General features: G+C 34.8%; 1 protein-coding gene across 1 annotated transcript in view; it reads right to left on the bottom strand.

The window, feature by feature from the left end:
- Nucleotides 1–21,522, bottom strand: part of LOC149779548 (uncharacterized) — an 85,026-nt gene that overhangs the window by 43,482 nt on the left and 20,022 nt on the right. The window contains exons 7-11 of the mRNA XM_089938442.1: nucleotides 20,063–20,147; nucleotides 14,917–15,000; nucleotides 13,195–13,277; nucleotides 9,768–9,866; nucleotides 8,976–9,004 (exon numbers count right to left, since the gene is read on the bottom strand). Coding sequence (XP_089794568.1) covers nucleotides 8,976–9,004; nucleotides 9,768–9,866; nucleotides 13,195–13,277; nucleotides 14,917–15,000; nucleotides 20,063–20,147 — 380 coding nt within the window. The remainder of the gene's footprint in view (nucleotides 1–8,975; nucleotides 9,005–9,767; nucleotides 9,867–13,194; nucleotides 13,278–14,916; nucleotides 15,001–20,062; nucleotides 20,148–21,522) is intronic.

Raw genomic sequence — 21,522 nt, forward strand, 5'->3', positions numbered from 1 at the left:
AGAAATAGGCTTTTTTATTCATTTTGCATTTTATACAAAAGATGGTACTGCAATTCAATACTGCATTGTACAGCAGCACTTGCTTGTGCACAGTGATTGTTCAACTAGCTTGCTGGACAGTGTATATCAATATGCCTAGCAGTAGCTGGATTGATCTATGGCACCTCCTAAAAACTTCATGCAGATTACACTTGGGTGCATAGACTGTGTAAACAATTCCAATAATAGAGATAGGATTGTTCACCATGTGAGTGTTGATGCAAATCATGATCACTGGCATATACATGTAAGTCACAATCTCAGAGATGTGATTAGGATAATAGCGGTTGCTTGGTTACTGATCTAGGTCAAAGCCTTGTATACCACATGACTTTTGCCTTGTGTAATGCTGTATTGGGGTACCTTGTGATTACATGTATTTAATAACTGAAATCCAAACTCTCTATTATCATACTACTTCTGGTGCTCATAAATGATGCATTCAGACAGAGGGATTACATGTCTTCATGTGTGATGAGGGGACAAAATCATCAGGTATAGAAGGCTTTGACCTAGATCAATAACTGAAATCCAAAATCTCTATTATCATACTACTTCTGGTGCTCATAAATGATGCATTCAAATTGGTATAAATTTTTGGATATTTGAAAATTAAACTTCAGTCATAATAAACAGGACCTCTTTTTTCCTTTGAAGCAATCATGATCATGCACCTTTAGTTTTCAATTCCATATTAGATATTTGACAAACTTGTTGTCACCTCTGTCTGCGTGGGTTCGAGTCTCAGATTCAGCCAATCTGGGTATGTGAGAAAGCTTGCCAGTAGCTTCTCTTGGGTCGGTGGTTCTTTCCGGGGTTTTCCCGGGTTCTTCCTCCACCATTAATACTGGCCACCATGTATAGCCTATCTTGTGCTGAAAAATGGCGTTAAACCCTACAACAACAAACTTGTTGAATAAAACACTTTTGTCCTTTTCATTTTCCAATTTGTGATTATAATCTAGAGATATCCTAAGAGTGTACGTAATGATACAGATGTTCTTGATCCTCTTCATTAAAGATAATTAATACATATCACCATGGTTTTTCTCTTTCTTTACCACTTACTTGTACAGGTCTGATCTAATATATTTAATATGTTATAGCCATACCCATTATATATATATATACATACTCTATTTTACCTGAAACTAATCATTGCATCTGCTTAAACTGCATTTTGATGGATGGTATTTATGATAATACTGTGATGTATTTAAAACTGAATCAACTGCAAAGAAGCATTTACTTTCATTGTTTTGTATGTTCAATGAAGCTTTTTGTTTTTCACCTACCCCTAATTTGTTAATACTATATAGGATATTACCTTAAGCAGTTTGAACTAGTCATTGTCCATTATGCATGGTGGAAAACATAAAATACCGAGCTGTGACCTTGAGCTTGACGATGGGCCTCCAATGTACTGGACACCTTCCCAGTAATGATGTATAAATAGTACAAGTTCCAACTATTAATATCAAAGGGCCTAAAAAAAGTTATAGAGTGGAAGTGAAAGTGTGGAATAAGGATGAATGGATGGGAGAACAAACACAAATGCTGGGGAAAATAAAATGATGGTACATCAGCCACAGCAGCATCATTTGTTTCAACATTTTCAAGGTCTTTATAAATGACAGGATGCTTACTGTCAAACTTGGTCTAATTCTGTTGAGCATTTTTTTTGTGGTTAAAGTTGTTTAAGTGTTTTTCTAGATGAGTAATGGCATCCATATTTTATGGTAGAGTATTATTTACAATCCTTTATGCCAGGTTGCATTATGTCATATTTGGTCAAATATGAACAAGTGGTTTTTGAGAAATTGCCTCAAGGTTTTACTACCTTCAGTAATCAGCGTAATTTTGTATAAAGGTTCAAAGCCCTCCATGTCAGGATGATTTCTGTCAAAGTGCTTCACGTCAGGATGATTTCTGTCAAAGACCTTCAAATCAGAATGTTTTTTTGTTTAAAGCCCTTCATGTCAGGATGATTTCTGTCAAAGACCTTCAAGTCAGGATGGTTTTTGGTAAAGCCCTTCATGTGAGGAATGTTTCTGGTAAGCCCTTTATGTCAGGATGATTTCTGTCAATGACCTTCAAGTCAGAATGGTTTCTGTTAAAGCCCATCATGTCAGGATGATTTCTGTCAAAGACCTTCAAGTCAGGATGAAAACCAAAAGTGAAAGAGCAAACTTTTTATTCTAGAACCCAATTTCCTGTCCTGAATACCAGACCATTAGATGCACAATATGTGCTAACAAATATTTCAAATTTTTAGCTCACTTCTACAAAGTACTGTATACACTTACTTATCAGTCGAATCCAGCTGCAAACTGCACATATTCAGATCTGCTGTTGCATAATGCACTGGCAGATCTGGGTCTGTGCAGTTTATTAGGAGTAATCAGTAGAACAAACAACATAGATCTTGATCTGCAGGTGCATTATGCTATGGCAGATCACAGGATCTTTGTAGTATGACATGACTTAATAAGTGAATACATATGGTACAGGAAAGCTAATGTACAACATCCAGCATCTGCATCGATGTCTGCACATATAAAGTATATACAGTAAAATGATTATCTGGACCCAATGGAGGACATTTTTGTCCAGATAAATGGTTGTCTGGATAAATGAATTTGGGTCCAGAGGAGGAGCTGGAAATAATAGAGGTTTTTGTATAAAATGTGTCTGATAATCATACATTTATATATATATATATATATATATATATATATATATATATATATATATATATATAGTAAAACCTATCTTGAAAGACCACTGCTATGTGAGACCACTTGTCTTGAAAGACCACCTTCTCAATGCACACATTTATAGATTATGTAGCATTGTGACCTGCTATGAGAGACCACCTGTCTTGAGAGACCATATTTTTTTTGCAAAAGATGTGGTCTTTCAAGACAGGTTCTACTGTATATAATTTGTTAAATATTAATATTATGTACACATTATATAATTAAGCAGAAACAATTCAAATAGTATTAAGAAACCTTAAACACTAAAATTCAGACCAAAGTGTGGACGTAACATCAGTGTGTAGTCTTGTGGCAGACAAGTGCCAAAGAGCTTCAGTCAAGGCAAACTTGGCTGATATGGCTTGTATTCACACCTGTGTCAGTATAAAACTAAATCTGATCATCTATAAAATCCCCTTGAACACTGATCGACAGATGCCTTTGACCAGACCAATCTGGGTCTTTAATTGATATCTGATCAGCTTGGAATTTTTGCACAACAGATTATAATTTTCCTCTGTGTGAGTGTGTGATTTGAATTTTAAACGTAGCTTTAACAATGTTTCAGTCATATCGCTATGATGTCTCCAGTGTGGCAGTTTATAGTGATGTCTGTGAGTGTGTGTGTGTGTGTGTTTGGGATTTGGATTTTTAACGTAGCTTTAACAATTTTTCAGTCATATCGCTTTGATGTCTGCAGTGTTGCAGTTTGTAGTGATGTCTAGCACTGGGGCATCTTAATGCAGACATTTAGCATCATGTCCCACTCAGTCATATTATTATAACACCAGGCTGGCTAGTCCTGACATTAACCTCTTAATACTTACTGTGATGTATATTTGATTTAGTTATATCTGATTTAATATATATTTATTTCAATGTAATTGTTTGTTTGTCAGTTTTAAAAAATTTTTCATTACATGCTATTGTAATGTAAATTTATTCACTGGAGACACTTTTTCCAGAAAATAGTTTGACCTTGACTGTTCATTTTGTAAACACCAGGTGTTGATCTAGATCTTGACCTTGATTCAAAATTAGTAACAACCACATAAATAAGTTCTATTTTTATTTTAAAATGATTGGTTGTTGTCAAGGTCATGATGGGACTACGTGTTTATAATGTAAACAATTTTTGTTAATTTTATTTCTTAGAGTAAAATGATTGGTTTTTGTCAGGGCCACACTGGGTGTACATGATCTTAAACAAATACATAATTTTGACAAGGTTTTGGAACATGATCATGTGACCCCCTTTTTGCATTTTAGAATATGATATAACCTTTGTTTTGGAGATATATTCTCAGTATTAGTTTGGCTCTTACGCTGGATGTTGTATGTTGTGCTGTTTGGAGTTATTTCAAATTACTTGGATTCAAAAGGATTCTTTTTTTTCCCTGGAAAATATGTGTGTACATATGAAATTGTTGAACAATGACAGCTTTTATAAAAGTTCAGTCAGATTTCCAAAACCAAAGTGATATGTCTTGTTTCTACAAGGAACTGAAGATTTCAACACTACAGATTACAGCATATGTAATCGTGTTCCATCTTGGATTCTTTGTCGGCACACAAGCTTAAAATCATTAGAACATTTTGTTATTAGGACTTCAAAAATTGTATTTGTGGATTATTCTTGGATTATTTTTGGATTTGATTCTTAAAACCTTCATATTTTTCATTTTTACAGAATTTTCCAGGAAATAAATTATTGTATTTTTCAAAGCTTGTTGTTTTCACTCTTTCTTGTGTTACTGTTTATTCGAGCTTAAACATGAAACATAAGATTAGTGCCTAGCGAGACAGCTGTAAGTACCATTTTCATAAGTCTTCCATATAACTCTGCTGGGGTTCGAACCCATGATCTCCCACATCTTTGGTGGATGCTCTAACCACTAGGCCACAAAACTAATGACAATCAAGTGAAAGAATAAACATCCTCTCTTGGCATATACCTCTCTCTTAATCAGTTATTTTTACTTTAATTTAGTTATTCAAAATACCACAGCAATTATAACAGAACAATATTATATTTTATTGTGCTTCTTTCTGACTTAGGTTGCTCTGTTTGATATAGACGTATGTCCATATGATGCCATGCAAGACTATACATTATATATTTGGGTTTATAACATTTCTGCATAACAATATCTATATGGTGCTGATGAGAAGTTTTAAAATTGCAAATAGGAAGAATTGCAACCAAAACTAAAAGGAAGATAAACCCTTCCAAATGCATGTCAGCATAAAATACACATCAACATAAAATACACTGAGAAAAAAAAGAATAAAGGTAAAAATGTAAACATTGTGAAATGAAAATAAATTACAAAAATTAAGGTAAAAAGTAGAAATCTTTTTGACAGAAATTAAGCATTAAGATTTTGTTGTAAAATGGGACTTAACTGGAGTTGGTGATGAATGGTAAAAAATGTCACTGTAATTCAGTCAAATAGCTGAACAATACTATAAAGTTAGCGCTCTCCAAAAGAGATATTAAAATGTGTCTGGTACAAAATATTGTATAACGTCTGGTACAAAATACTGTATAACATCTGGTACAAAATATTGTGTTCCTGTTAAATATACTCAACAACAATGTCAGTTTTGAGTTAATAACTAATGTTGAGAAAATATATATTTTCCTGTTAAAAACTGTCACCATTTGAAAGTTGTCTTAAACTGTATTAATGTAACAATAAAAAGAAAAATGATTTAGGAGATAACATATCAACCATAATTTCAACACAGAAAATTCACAATAATAGTGGTAAATGTCCAACTTCAATGAGTCAAAACACAATCATTTAAAATAATGTTAGTAGTTTTTGTTATAAAAAACTAGTAGGGGCCTTGAACTATTTTAATTTATCCCAAATTGTAATCAATACAGATTTTGGTAATCAGGAGTTAACATTCTGTTACATCCATTTTATCTGAATCATGTCGTTATTGTTTTGGGACATTATTAACATATTACGCCCATCCACCATAGTGTCATCACTGATGTCATTAGGCCACAGAACTATTCACCTTTATTTTTAGGGTGCATCAACTTCCATCCATTTTGTGGCTGCAACAATGCTGCCAGGAGTTTTAAAGCCCTAGCAAAGCATGTTGTTTGTTCTACTGATTATTCCTGACAAACTGAATAGACTTGGATCTGTTAGCACATTATGCAACAGCAGATCTGGGTCTGTGCAGTTGGATGCAACTCACATGTGAGTATATACGGTAAAAACTAACAAAATTGTTTATTTCCTTGCAGAATTATGAAACTATTACCCCCAGAAAATAAATAATTGCAGTGTTTGATAAAATTTTCAAGATCTGTAAAGGTAACTTTTGTAAAATTGAAGAAAATAAACACAATTCTTAAATACAGCCTAAACTTGTTTGCAAGTCATGTTTAACTGCAAACATAGACCCTGGTCTACCATCACACAATGCACTGCCAAATTGGGGTCTATGGCACATCAACATGAGTGCTGTGGCAACTGGTTTAAGTGCCTTCTCCAAGGACACGCCTGATCAGCCATCCTAGGCTGATCCGATCATAGGATTAAAAGCTTCACCCTCTTCGACATGAGGCTGGCATGCAAAAAAGTCAGCAACCATGGTACCTGCTTCCATTAGAAGCTTCTTATGACATGAGGGAGGCTCAATGAGCCTGATCTATATTTCCAAAATTGCAGGCAGTTTTGGTGGGCTTTCCTCGCTAAAAAAAAGAACAACGCTCGTAGTCATGGCGTTTTTCTTTTCATTCATGTTGATAAACTGCAATGAAGATAAATGTATAAAAAGATCTAGTTGTATTAGAAGTGTATTTCCATCGGTGATATCTTAATTGGTAAGAGTTGTTCAAGTCTAAAAATGTTAAAAAGAACTGTTAGCCCTCAGTTCTGAAAATTTGATGGTCTCTTTATAGGAAAGGAAGTAGAGTTGAACTGTATATGTAAAATTACTCTCATTTTCTCTGCATACTAGTTCATGACAAGAAATTGTTTTGATAAAGCAACAAAGTGGCCTTATTTCCTTGGAGAACTAAAATTCTTCAAATCCGATTATTTTTCAGTCTGGCCTTCTCAGCAGGTAAAAAGATGAAAATGCTAGACAAACCAGAGGAATATGGCAATATATAATTAGCTAATTAGAGAAGTATCAAGATCTTTAAGTGATTTATTCAATCACCTGTTTCTGAATATTGGTAAAACATTAGTTTAAATTCAACATGAACTTTCTCAGTTTATATAACCTAACTGTTTTCTAGAAATAGTATGTATTATGAAAATTATTATAAATTTGGAAAATATGGTGTTGGGAATATTAGAGGGACTGGATTTATGGATTACTGATAGCTGTTTCCATGTTTTTTATCAACTACCTCCAACCCAGTAATAATAATAATAATAATAATAATTCCTCTCTTCCACAGTCTTTCTGATCATATTTCTTACTGGTATTATTAACATTATTAAGTCAAGGTACAGTAAACTATTTGATCCTGATAAAGCTCTTTAATTTATTATAAACTTCCTATATGGGCTAATGTACTCAAGCAAAGAGACTTGCAACTATATTTCTAACCATGTTTTTTTAAATCAGAATAATACAGAAATATATTTTAAAAATTCTGTTAAAAACTTAATTCAGCTAAGGTAACTCATTTGGTAGAGCACTGCTTTTATAATCCAAGGGTTGGAGGTTCAATACCCACCCAGACCAGCCCAATTGTCTGCTTCCATGTCCCCATGAAAACAGTTACTAGAAGCACAAAAATATGCTCAAAAACCGAAATACTCGATTACTAAGTATTTACATCTTTTGGAGGTATGTGTTGGTGTTGTGCCCAATATTATGAATTGTAATTGTTTCAATAATAATAATAATAATAATAATAATAATTAAAAATAAAAACAAACTTTGATTTAAGTGATTTTGATAGGAATTATTTACTTTTTTTTACCAATTTCTGGTACATTCCTTGTAATGACATCAAGCGGTTGTACTTGATTTTACTTGAATCAACAGATATGACAAACTGCGGATCAGTCAGAACTTACAATATAAGAGTGAGATTATAATTCTGAGAATCCAGAATGAGTATTTACATATTTTCAGTGGAAATATAATATACTTATATGTTTTAAAGTAAATAAAGATGTGATAGACACACAACATGAGATACAAGCTGTCCAATCAAGTATGACCCAGTGAATTCATTATACAAATGGAGCTATATATAGATAAATATAAATAATTCACAATAAAAATCACTAAAATCAAATTTTGTTTTTCATCATTATTCAAACACATAGAAATTATAATAAATTTATGTTCATACAAAATAAGTGTATTTCAGTTTTTGAGTTAATTTTTGTGTTTCTTGTAATCCTCAGGAAAGTGCACTTAGCTCCCATTTCCTTGGCATAATGTAACCAATAACGTTAAAACTGCCATTAAAACCAACAAAAACAAGAAAAACACAATCAATTGCTTGAATTTCCTTTTTGTAACATTTTTAGCCTTGTAATGTCGATGCCTGGAATGGAACTTTCTGCCGTTTGGTTTTGCAGGTTCTTTAATTTAATAATGAGAATTAATCTTGAAGTACTCTGACATATTTTATTCCATGGAATAATTCTAAATCAGAAAATGAACTCTATTTTTTATGGATAGTTCTCAAAAAGAAAGGGAGATAACTTTTCTAGTGTGTTTATTATGATGAGTCTTTTAGCCAAAATACAATTTAACAGCACACAGTGCAGATTTTATGTTTAACACAACACATGTATTTGTAGATACATTTATTATTTGACTCAACAAAGAGTGTTTTTCAATACATACATAGTACATCACACCAAACTGGCTATTAGGTTATGGATATTCAAACATGTCTGCCAATAATAAATACACCAATAATAAATATGATCCTTAAGATAACCCACCATTCTATCAAAACCAACAATAAAATGGTTGAGATTAAACACAAAATATAACATAAAATACACAAATTCAAATGCCGAATATAAATGAAATATCGAACTGATCAAATTTTGATCGATTCAAACGCACACTATACATTGATCTAGAAAAATTATTTCATACAACTCCAGTCCACAATCTCTTTCCAGCCTTTGGGAACCCAATGAAAGAGCCAGATCTAATAGGGGATACCATATGGAAATTCTGGGTGCTCTTCTAACCTGTGAAGAAAAATAACAAATACATTACAAAACATCCACAGCAAAGTTGTCTTTTGCACATTCTAAGGCATCATTGTCTCTCTCTCCCTCCATCCATCCCCATTCTACTTTTATGCTACCAAACCCAAACTCCAGGGACAATTGCGCCAATTTAAAACAGGTTCTTTTCAACTGGTGTGGGATAAGGAATTTCCACTCAAGGGTCAACTGGTGTGGGATGGGAAATTTACAACCAAGGGTCAACTTGTGTGAGATAGGAAATCACTCAAGGTTTAATTGGTGTGGGATGGAAAAATCCCAATCAAGGCTCAACTTGACTGACACAAGGAAGTCCCACTCAAGGGTCAACTGGTGTGGGATGGGGAAATCCCACTCAAGGCTCAACTTGACTGACATAAAGAAATCCCACTCAAGGGACAACTGGTGTTGGATTGGGAATTCCCACTGATGGGTCAACTGGTTTGGGATAAATCCCACTGAAAGTGTCAAAATTTGTTGATATGAACTGGGCTTGACTGAGTTCTTGCCCACAAAATCTGACCCAAACATTGTCATTTCCCTATTTCACATCAACATACATGATGGATTATTTTTCTCCCATTTCTGTATCCTAGGGTGTGGTTAACTCATAATACTGGATAAATTACAAGATGCTACAATGTAATGAACATCCACTACACCAAAGCACGATGATGTCAATTTCATAAAATGCACTCATCCAAGATTAAATACTTATAAATCAGTGAAGAATTTTGCTTCATACATGATACCTAGCTGAGTTGCTGGCACAAAATTCTGATCCTGGGAGTGGAATTTTCCACCTAATACAAGTGCATAATAAGGCAATATTTTTCTCACATTCCTGAATGAAAAACAAAGATCCAAGTTAAAACTGAGAAATATCACTTAGGCAACATTAACAGCAAAACAACCACTGCGAATTTCATACTTTAAGAGAAAGCATAAAAAGTTAGTTTTATACAAGCAAATTCAGTGTCAACTTTGAAAGACATCTGAACAAATACCAGACTGGCACCCCATTTTCATTTAGAACAAAATAGACATCATACGTCTTTTAGTGAAAACCCCATACTGATAAGACCATCCATTCAATAACAAGATTTTCCAGACGGCTACTTAGCAATATACTCATTTAAGAATGAATACACATATTAAGTCTTCTGGTAAAAACCCTCATGTCAATATGACCAAGCTATTACAAGTAGTGATAACAAAAGTTTCAAGATGGCTGCCATATTGGCCATACTGGCTGCTAGACTGGCACCATTTTCATTTAGGACCAACTAGATATCATAGAAAGGTTGTTTTTTTAATGTGTGTCAGGTTTCATGGCAATCCTCCAGATAGTTTAGGAGGAGTAGCACTAATAAAAACTTGTCATTTGACAGACAAAAGACCTAAACTCTTCTCATCAATTATCAGTAGAGTTAAAAATAAAAGACAAGAAAAAGACCATTGTTGGCATTGCCAGCTTGCAGCTTTCTTATGTCTAAATGGTGTAGTACCCTTTATGGTGCATTTGTGTATCATGTTTATTTCTCTGTATAGGCAAATTCAGTATCAAAATAAACTCAAATGAAAAAAGGATAACACTGGTCATTGTAACATGAAACATGGGTCACAATGACCTAGATTTTACTAAAGATTGTAGTAGTCTTCATAACAGTTACTGTATGTACCAAGTTCCAAGATTTTTTACTTCTTGCAATAATGTCTAACAAAGTGAACTAAATGCAAAGGTTTATGTATTTTCACTCGAGTGTGAAATACAGGAATAGGTCTTACCGACCTTGTCTAAACAAGTGACTGTAGAAAATTATGCATTTATATACCAAATTACATACATGCAAGACTATGTGACAAGCTAATACACAAATCTTAATCCATAAAAATGAGTTGTAACAACCTATAAGGGGTAATTATTGCTTAGCAGAATGACCAAAATAAGTCCAAAAGTGTTTCCTTGTGGAAAGATAAACTGACAGATATGTACACATTCATGGAGCCTCAGGTGGGTGAGTGGTCCAAGATGCTCACCTCTACAGATGACTGACATGTCACCACAGTCCACGTGGGTTTGAGACTTGGGCTCAGCCAATGTGGGTATGTGAGAAATCTTGCCAGCAGCAACCTGTGGGTTGGTGGTTCTTCCTTGAGATTTCCCTGGGTTTCTTCCTCCACCAGATATACTTGTACAATACATAGCCTATCATGGGCTGAAAAATGGCATTAAACCAACTACAACAATGACAACATTCTTCATATTCTCTTACATAAATTATTTGCTACATAGAAGAAAAACAGTAAAACCCTGAAACTCTGGTCTCCCTCTAAAGGCAACCCCTTCTCCAGCAGGAAAGTGGCCCACACTGCACCATAACTGGTAAATAACTCGGCTATCTTGCGATTTACTATCCAATTTTATCCCTATGCCATCCAACTCTGAGGTCACATCTGTATTTTTAAGAGCAACAAATTAGTTCCAAACATGTGGCCCCATTACTTTGTTAATTTACATGACTTACTGAGGTCAATCTAATATATTCTTGCAAGTAATTTTAAAAAAGTGTATTAATATGTGTTTTTTGCAAAGTGTAAAATTGACAGAGCTTACTGGAGGACTTCAATTTAAATCTTCATTTTCGGAGGTCACATGCATGTTATGGACTCGTGTCATAAAAATGAAATAAATATGAATAGTTACTGTTATAGGACCCTCAGTCTTTTCATTTTGTTGAACTGCTTTCAGTTTTCTTTCTACACTGAGAATGATTTTGCGTAAATGTATTACTTCAATAACTCCTTCATTTTAACATAGCCACTAACTTGCAAACCTGCTTATAATGTAGAGACAGATGTGGATACCATTTTTTTTATAGAAAAGGAAAAAACAAAGGTTCCGCTTGATATATTGCAAATTTTATTGCTGAAAAAAGTGAAAAGTGTATGTCAAGTTGGAATCTGCATCCTTAAATTCAGATTTTAAAAAGCACTAATATTTGTCAATAAATACCACAATATATGATAAACTATCAATCAATGAAAATATTGGGAAATGCCAAATTGTATCAGCACTAACAAATAAATAAATGCTAATTAAAGAAGTCTTGTCAAGTGAAATTCCTGTTTAAGTTTTATGTTTTTATTCAGTTTAACTTTAATCGTAAAAAATGTGACATGCCCTCTTTTATTCAAATGTGAAACAAGGCAACCATTGATCATAATGATGACAGCAAGCACTCCCGTAAGAACCTAAATAAGTGTTTACTCAGCTGCCATGCTGGTTTTTTGTTTGTTTCTTTTTTGGCAACTGCTGCGAATTTAATTTAATTGACTGATTATTTATCTCAGTCAGTTACAATACAGGAATGGTGCAGACATCACAGTAAAATCTGTGGTTTAAGCTCAGCCTAAATCCTTATAAAAATCGTACACTGCAGACAATCACAGGATTTTGCTTTAGCCCTATACGTGGATTGCTCTTCAAGATCTGCAATAAAGCATTTGAAAAAAAACTTGCAAGTTCTAATAAAATGCAAAATTCAAGCCTCTTCCCTTTCTTCTAGGTCAGTTTTATTGATGATCTGGATGTATTGCTTTTAGACAATTCAACCACTGGGTGTGGACTGTTTTTATTACCACAAACAATACTGAATTGTATGCAGTCTTCGTCAATCATTGAAATGATATGACAGAACATTTTTTAAAGCTACATTACAAATCCAAATCACACACACACACACACACACACACACACTGACCTTAAAAGAGAAGCAACTCCAACTTCACTGCAATACAAGTTTGTGATTACTGCATGTCAACTTGATCTATCACAAATTTTTGGAGTTTACTTTACTTCATATATGTTATTGCTGTTATGAGTTTAATGCCAATTTTCAGCACAGAATAGGCTGTAGTATATTTAGTGGATGAAGAACCAAGCAGAACCCCAGGAAGAACTACCAAGGAACAGGATGCTAGAGGCAAGGTTTTTCACATACACACATTAATCCAAGCCTGAGACTTGAACACATGAGGATAGAGGTGAAGTATCAGTGATTAGTAAAGGTGAGTGCATTAGACCATTCTGCCACCCAAGGCCCCTTGAGTGTCCTTTTTATGCAGGTTTTATTTGAAGTACATACTGCATGAGATATAACTTTACTTACATTTTCAATGAAAACATTCTCTGTTTTCTATCCAGGGATGCCATTGCCTTCATTTCTTCATCTGTCAGTTGGAAGTCAAAAATCTGAAATGATTTCATGTAAATAAAAGGAATATTTTTCTAAAACGTCACATGCAACTTTCCATGTGAGATTAATACCCGGTCTGTCTGTCTGTGTGGAAAATCTGTGTCTTAGCTAATGAGTCTGTTTTTAAACAATAAGACACCTGCTTAATTTAAGTCCATAAAATATGTACAGTCCCTTAAATGAGCTGATGCTCTACTGGCTGAAAAGAACCTATGACCAAGCAGAAACAAAAAGTCTTCTGATGTGACCATCCATTCTGAATGAGTAGTTAAAATAAGATTTTTAAGATGGCCACTGTGGCAGCCATACTGGTTGTCTGAGTGGAAGGAGTAGCAATAACACACTAGATCATCCCACAAGTCTTTCTGTTCTATGACCAGGGGTAGCACTAAAAATTATGTATGAATCTTTTTCTTAACTTCAGTAATTACCTATATAAGGACATCTGCCCATGAAGGATAAAATAGGAACCCTGTTCTTAACTTTAGTAATTGCCTATAAAAGGACATCTGCCCATGAAAGATAAAACAGGAACCCTGTTCTTAACTTTAGTAATTGCCTATAAAAGGACATCTGCCCATGAAAGATAAAACAGGAACCCTGTTCTTAACTTCAGTAATTACCTATAAAATGATTTCTGCCCATGAAAAACAAAACACGAACCCTGTTCTTAACTTCAGCAGTTAACTCATAGATATAGCACACCTGTCTATAAAGGGCATAACTACTGTACATTTTTTTGTGGCTATCAATTTTCATAGTTTTTCAAAAATGACAATTTGGGAAGTACATAAATTTGCTGACTGTGAACTACAAAGTTCCACTTTTTTGTTTTCACTACATCTAGAAGAGACTGTACATGAATCTCAGAATGGTAGAGCATTCAGCTTGCCAGGCAAGGCCAATGGGTTCAATACCCAATCAGGCCAACATGGGTTGGCTGCCCCAGTGGCCATGGGAAAGGCATAAAAGCTCCTATTTCTTCAGCATATAGCCAATAATGTATTAAAAAGTGCTGATACATCAACCAAACTTCGAAGGGCATTTAAATTCATGGTTTTGAAAACAGTCAATCTTTACATTTTTGTCTAACACAGCTCACCATAATCCAGACATAAAATATTTCTGAATAACTTCAAAATATATCATATCGTCTCTTGACCCTCTCTAAAAAGTTCTTGTCATGCCCATAGGTGGCAGCTGAAGCATCCACGAGTCTTCTCCAATCCTGAGGTCTGCTGTTTTAGAATGTCAAATAGAACTGAATGAGCTCCTTTTATATGGAGCATCTCCATGTCTCTTTTGGGCATCCTCTACCGCACTTCTGTTGTGGTGCATTTATCTATATTAATTCATAAGACACGTCCATGATATCTCCATGTGTGTTGTTTTACCTTTTCTAACAGAGGCATTGCATTGCATGTTTACATCAGTTCATCATTCCACATCATGTTGGACAACAAAATTCTTATAAAATTCATTAAAATTTCATCCATGCTAAATGTCTGAAAAACTGAATTTCAAGTATACATGATTTTATTTTGGCTCATTGCATATAAATGTAACAAATGCCTTTAAGAACTTCCATTTTACTCTTCTTTAAACTTAATTATTTTAAACTTATGGAAATGTTACCTGTGAATTCTCCACAATTCTAGCTGGTGTGACACTCTTGGGGATAACAAATATACCCCTCTGTACCATATTGCGCAGGAGAACCTGCAAAAAGTATCAAAGGTATTCAACACTGATGCATAATGCAAGATTACTGTTCTCACGTTTCTAATTAAAAATTGCAGGATGAAGTCAAAACTGTGTTTTGTTAAATACTGATGTAACTTTAAAACAGTAAAACGCCCACTGAAAATTTCCTCATCTTAAGACAGTGAAAAATGTTAGGTTTACACTGTAAAACTTGGTGTCAACTTTAAAATCAGATTTAAGCACACATCAGCATTCACAGTGTAGGTTGATGCGCATGTCAATAGGTTTTTTTAATTAAAAATCCAACCTTGTAACTACAATTAAATGTGAAAGAAAAATTAATGAACAGATATTTACCTTTCATAAATAATATTGAAAACAGACACCCTCAAATAAAGTGGCCCCTGGCTATAATGACCCTCAAATAAAATGGCCCTGACTATAGTGACCCTCAAATAAAGTGGCCCCTGACGAAAGAGACCCTCCATATCCACTGCCTCTCTTACAACATGAGATTCTAGATGCTGCATTTGCTTTTGTACATGTACATTCCAACACCCTGTGATGCATGCAAATATTCTAAGATTCACACTGATTTTGGAAACAATGCTCACCTACAACCCCAAAGGCAGAATGGCCAGCAGTCAGAAAGAAAACTACACTATCATACGAGTTGAAACTACTTTCAAATTCATTCTTCTGCTTCATTTTTCAAATACAGTGCTGACGTATTTTGCCATAGGAGCAACATGTTTGAAAGTTGTTGTTGTTGTTGTTGGGTTTAACGCCATTTTTCAGCAGACGATAGGCTATGAATGGCAGCCAGTATTAATGGTGGAGGAAGAACCCGGGAAGAACCACTGACCCATGAGAAGTTACTGGCAAGCTTTCTCACATACCTACATTGGCCAAATCCTAGACTCAAACCCACGTAGACAGAGGTGAGATGACAGTGATCCGTAACGGAGAGCGCTTTAGACCACTCTGCCACTTGGGGCCCCATGTTTGAAAGAAACAGTTTACATATTATTCTTGAAACAAATTGTGTTTATGACAGTCTTGCATCGTGAGTGAGCACCGAGGACATTCTCCTACCACAAACTACCAATGTCCCCTTTAAAGTCAATATATCCCCATAGCTTGAAATTACAGGGGGGCATAAATAACCCCTTGACAGGACAAAAAATGTGCAATGCTATTATGGTTAACATTATTTGTCTTACATTTCAATCAAAATGTTGGGTACTGAGCAAGGTGTGTGGTGTATATTCATGACTATTAATGGCAACAATCATCAATAGTCAAAATATTAGGTAGTTAATTTTTGTACATAGGTATAATATTCTATTTTAAGATATTAAGAGTATAGATTGTGTAGGTTCTATAATAGTTGTTGATGTAAGTGTTTAAAACCAATAATAATAATAATACAGTGTGACCCTGCTATAACACGGTAGCTGGGAGCGGTAAATGTGGGTGGTAAAATACGTGCTTCGTTGGCACAGTTACCATTTTGAATTGATGCATATTAAATGAGAAATACACCTGTAGTGAAAACAGAGAAGACATAATATAATAGTTTACTTTATTTAGAGAACCATGAATTGGTACATATACGTGAATCCTGTTTATATATAAATGTATAACATGAATAGAGTATCAACACCGTGTACTCACCTGTGAACCTCATCATATACATTGAATCCAAAATACAAGTGATTCCATTGAAAATATGCACACGCAGCTTTAAAATATTCATTAATTTTGTAACATGTCTGCTTTTTAAATCCATTGTTTTCACACTTAATTGATTTGCAGCTTAAGCTTGGTGTTTCCACACTTAATTGATTTGCTGATCAAGTCCATTGTTTCCACACTTAAATGAATTGCTGCTTAAGACTGGTATTTCCACACTTAATTGATTTGCTGCTGTCTATTGTTTCCACATTTAATTGATTTGCTGCTTAAGCCCAGTGTTTCCACACTTAATTGATTTGCTGCTTAAGTCCGGTGTTTCCACACTTAATTTATTTACTGCTTAATTCTAGAGTTTCCGCGCTTAATTGATTTGCTGAAAACAAAATGACAACCTCCATAATCTGAAAATGAATCTTTCTTACACCATGATTCCATTTCATGTCCTTTGCCATCTTGTAGCATTTTCAGTTACCTGAGAGCAAGTCACACTAATTGTGTACCTCTTATACTTTATAACCTGCTCCCTTTCATCTAAAGGTATATAAAACATAATCTTCTGGATGTATAATAATTTGTCACCCCCAACACTCTAAATAAACTGAATCTGATTTGATTTTTTAGTGTAAAAGGATTATATTAAATGTTACCTGGTTTTATGCACATCCAGCAAGATTAATGCTTTACATGCCACATAGAAACGGTTATAAGGCCTTGAAAATTAGCAACATGAAATATTGGTAACTGATGTTAATGCAGTGCAGTTTTAATGCCGACATTGCAACTTTTAGTGTTCATATTATGGCTGATATTCCCTCAGATTCCTTCTCTGGGAAATACAATGATTCAAAAAAACTTCAGTTCACCTTCTTCCTAAACCATATGCATCATGTCACATGGAACTTGTACACGGATTGGAAAACAGGAATCTTGGTAGAACTGGAGAGCAAATCTTTCCTTTTGCTAAAAACTACAGAGTGGAGATATACTGAGTCAAAACAGAGCCCTCTCATTATACGGTTAGCAAACCTACTTTTTTTTTAAAGTTTAAAAAGACTGGCATAGCAGGGAGGCTAACAAAACAGTAAGAACAAGCAGGAAATGTAGGAAAAACTAGGGTTGCTGGAAAGACTGAATGACATAAACTGGTAATATGTTGACAACGTTTACATTGACCATCATTTAAATGAAGTCCAAGGTTTTCTAAGGTGGAACTTGTTGATAGCCATTGATATGTAAATTCTATCAAGTAAACAACTTTATTCAGGAACATGATTGCCTGTCAAACCTGGTTGTGGGAAGGGAGAGTCTTTATTATTTGTTTTTCTGGAAAACAACTGCGGCAAAGCTCTTACATGATGTTTTCTTATTACTTGCAGATGGATTCTGATGCAAAGGGACTGCAAAGGATACATGTGGTTCTGACCATCAAGTCTTTGCAAAATATTTGCTGCAGGTATCTGCAGCAAATGATTTCTTGTCTTTACATACTCACCATTGCAAAGTGCTTACAAAATAGTTGCAGCATACCATTCCAAATTCCATAAACTAAAGAATATGTGCAGCAAATATTAGCAGAAAAGCTTTAAGAAAACACTATGATTCATTTTACAAAGGAATCAAGTTTATTCTACAAACACCACACTTTATATGTAGGATAGTCCCTAACAAAGATATGCTAAAATATGCTAATTCAGGCATAGGCATCTTCCACCAGGGTGCAGACCAGATAAGTGATTTTTGTAAACCCACATCCTGTGATGTAAATTAATAGACAAAACCAGGTCAAGGCCAGTAGATCCACTCCTAAGCTAGTTCAACTACATGTACTCCATTTTCCTAATGCCATCAGCTTAATCCTCAGTGTGTGTGTGTGTGTGTGTGATTTGGATTTTTAACGTAGCTTTAACAATTTTTCAGTCATATCACTACGATGTCTGCAGTGTGGCAGTTTAAAGTGACTTTAGACTGATTCTGAAACAAAGAAACTACTTGTCTGTGCCTTAGCCATTGTGTTATGGTCAGATTCGCAGTTATTTCAGAGAAAACCTTGCCATGGTGGCAAGAAAATCTGTTTGTTATGCCATAAGCCATTGATGTCAATGGTAGGCTAAGGCTTCGAGACCAGAAACCCAACATTATAACATATCAGTGCTACTACCCCAGACAGTTTTCAAAGAGACCACTGATATCCAATCAGAACTAAGATAGTCAAATTTTGGGGTGGGATTTTTCACACAGCAGGACATTATTCTGTTACATTCATTGTGAAGGAATCAGTGCACATTTGGACGTAGAAAGAGTAGGTCATAGAGAAGCTGGGGGACTGCACTCTGAGTGCAAACTAGGCACTCGTAAAAGAGCTGGAAAGGAGTTCTAGGAACTTCAGACAAGATTTGGAACACAGGCTTCTGAAGAAGCATTCCAGGTGGGATAGGATGCCTTCCAAAGATTAGATAGAAGACAAGAAGTGGAGGGCTGAGAGTAATGGCAGTAAAGCAAACACAAGGAGCAGGAGATGAAAACATGTGTACCAGAAGCCCCGACAAGCAGGGCCAGGAGAACGTAAACAAGGGTATAAGAAGTACCGACAAGGAGGGCAGGGAGAATGGAAACAAGGGTACCAGAAGTACTGACAAAGGAATACAAGGTGGAAGTTACAGATGAGTAACACAGAAGGGACACGGGAAGGAAACATTCTCACCTTTAATTTCGCGTGATGAAATAACTGACAATTTGAGTAGGTCTTGTATTGATTGGAAGCATTTGTATTGAAGAATTATCCTATAATTGTTGGATACTATGATATAGTTTATTAAATTGTTATACCTTTCACCTTATTATTTTTATATTTTTTACACCTAGACCGTTGGCCTTGCTGACTGGGGTTCAGAGCTTTTAAACTTTTAATTATCTGCCCTTCTCCAGTGTTAGCTATATTTCTGTAGGGGGCACATGACACTTATAAAATCTTTTTTAAACATATCTACTTGTATAACTTAGCAACAGATACTAGTATTCTAGTAAGAGATTGATTATCATTTTTTGACGTTACTGTTTGATGCCACCTTCATTATGATCCAGTATGAAATGTAAGAACATGTTTAAACAAAATTGTTTCATTCCTTCAAAGACCTGTAAACATTTAAAAATTTTTATAAACATAACAGCCTTGGCTTCTTAGTGTTTTAATTTTTCTGATTGATATTAACAGTTTTCTGTAATAGATCAAAGTAAATATACAAGAAATAATACCTTCCATCATTTTGTTTGATTAAAATAACCTGCAGATAAGTGATGATAAAAAAGGTAACATGAGCTTAGTAGCAGCATGAACTTAGTATAAAAAAAATGAGTTTTTTAGTAGGAGATGTAGAATTACCTGTGCTGGGGTTTTCTTGTGCTTTTTAGCAATCTGACAGGTGACAGGATCCTCCAAAGCATTTGCATGCTCACCTTCAACTGTCCTATAAAAAAAATTAAAATTTTTTAAAAGAAAAAATATAATATGTACATTGGTGATTAGTAGATGAAATAAATTTATATCCCCTCCCCCAAAATAGACTGAATTAACTGAATTCACAAAATGTTCATGGTGTCGAATACAGGATTTACTGCATTTCATCAGATACAAGATTTAAGAGATGCAGTAGCTCATTGGTTACCAATTCCAGACTCACAAACAAAAGGGAGGAAGTTAGAATCTTACCATCTGATCCATGTGGGTTGACTACCATGATGTGTCTGTGGCAATGTACTTAACTTCAACTGTTTCAGCATAAAAAAATGTCTTTCTGTGGCGTTAACACCCAACCAAACCAAACCAAACCAAGCCAAGCCAAACCAAACCAGTATATATTTTAGGACAAAAGTAACATCTGAAAGATACATGCAATGATGAAGTAGTACGTACACCTGGCTACCTAGATAAGTTGGGATACTCTCCCATCACCTCCAAACCCTCCTGCAAAGTATGTGATGGATGTATGGACAAAAATTGTTAAAGTCTACATCATGCACGTAACTTTTTATGGTGGGGAAGTCATTGCAATGTCTCACACCATGCTAGCAATCGATATCATCTCCTGATGAAGTCTCGGAAACATCTCATTTCATCCAAGACTTCAAACATGTCTCCTTGCTCTGGATGCTTTTCCTCAACACAGTTGACCAGATGACATCTGACCATCAAACAAACACTACAGGTTAAGGATGATGAACACTTTTATGCAAGCAAGATATGTCCTTGTATGCATCCTCGTTAGCTTTGAATTTCTTGCACTTACTGGATTTCATTGTCACTCACTTTTTAATTGAAACTGACAAGAACTAAAATTCAGAAAGAAACAACTAAAAATGTGTTTACCAATCACATTAACAACACTAGAAAAAGCAAAAATACATGCAGTGAGCACAACTATTCAATAACAGGCACCAATGATACTGTGTAGAACCCCAAAGTCAGATTAAATGAAGTCAATGACTGCAAAGAATATTAAATATTGATCAGTGTGTGTATGATTTGGATTTTTAATGAAGGTTTAACAAATTTCCAGTCACATCGCTATTATATCTGCAGTGTGGCAGTTTATAGTAATGTCTAGCACTGAGACATCATGCCGCATACATGTAGCATAATGTCCCACCCAGCCACATTATCCTAACACCAAGCCGACCAATCCTAACACTAACCTCTTAATGCTGAGCGCCAAGTGAGGCAGTTGTTAGTACCATTTTTGTAATAAATCTTTGCTATGACTTGGCCTGGGTTTGAACCCACGATCTGCTGCATCTGAGATGCATGCTCTAACCACTATACCAACAGAACGGTAAATATTGATC

The sequence above is a fragment of the Sinohyriopsis cumingii genome, chromosome 17 (genome assembly GCF_028554795.1).
Source record: "Sinohyriopsis cumingii isolate HCF-2022 chromosome 17, ASM2855479v2, whole genome shotgun sequence".
Taxonomy (NCBI): Eukaryota; Metazoa; Mollusca; class Bivalvia; order Unionida; family Unionidae; genus Sinohyriopsis; species Sinohyriopsis cumingii.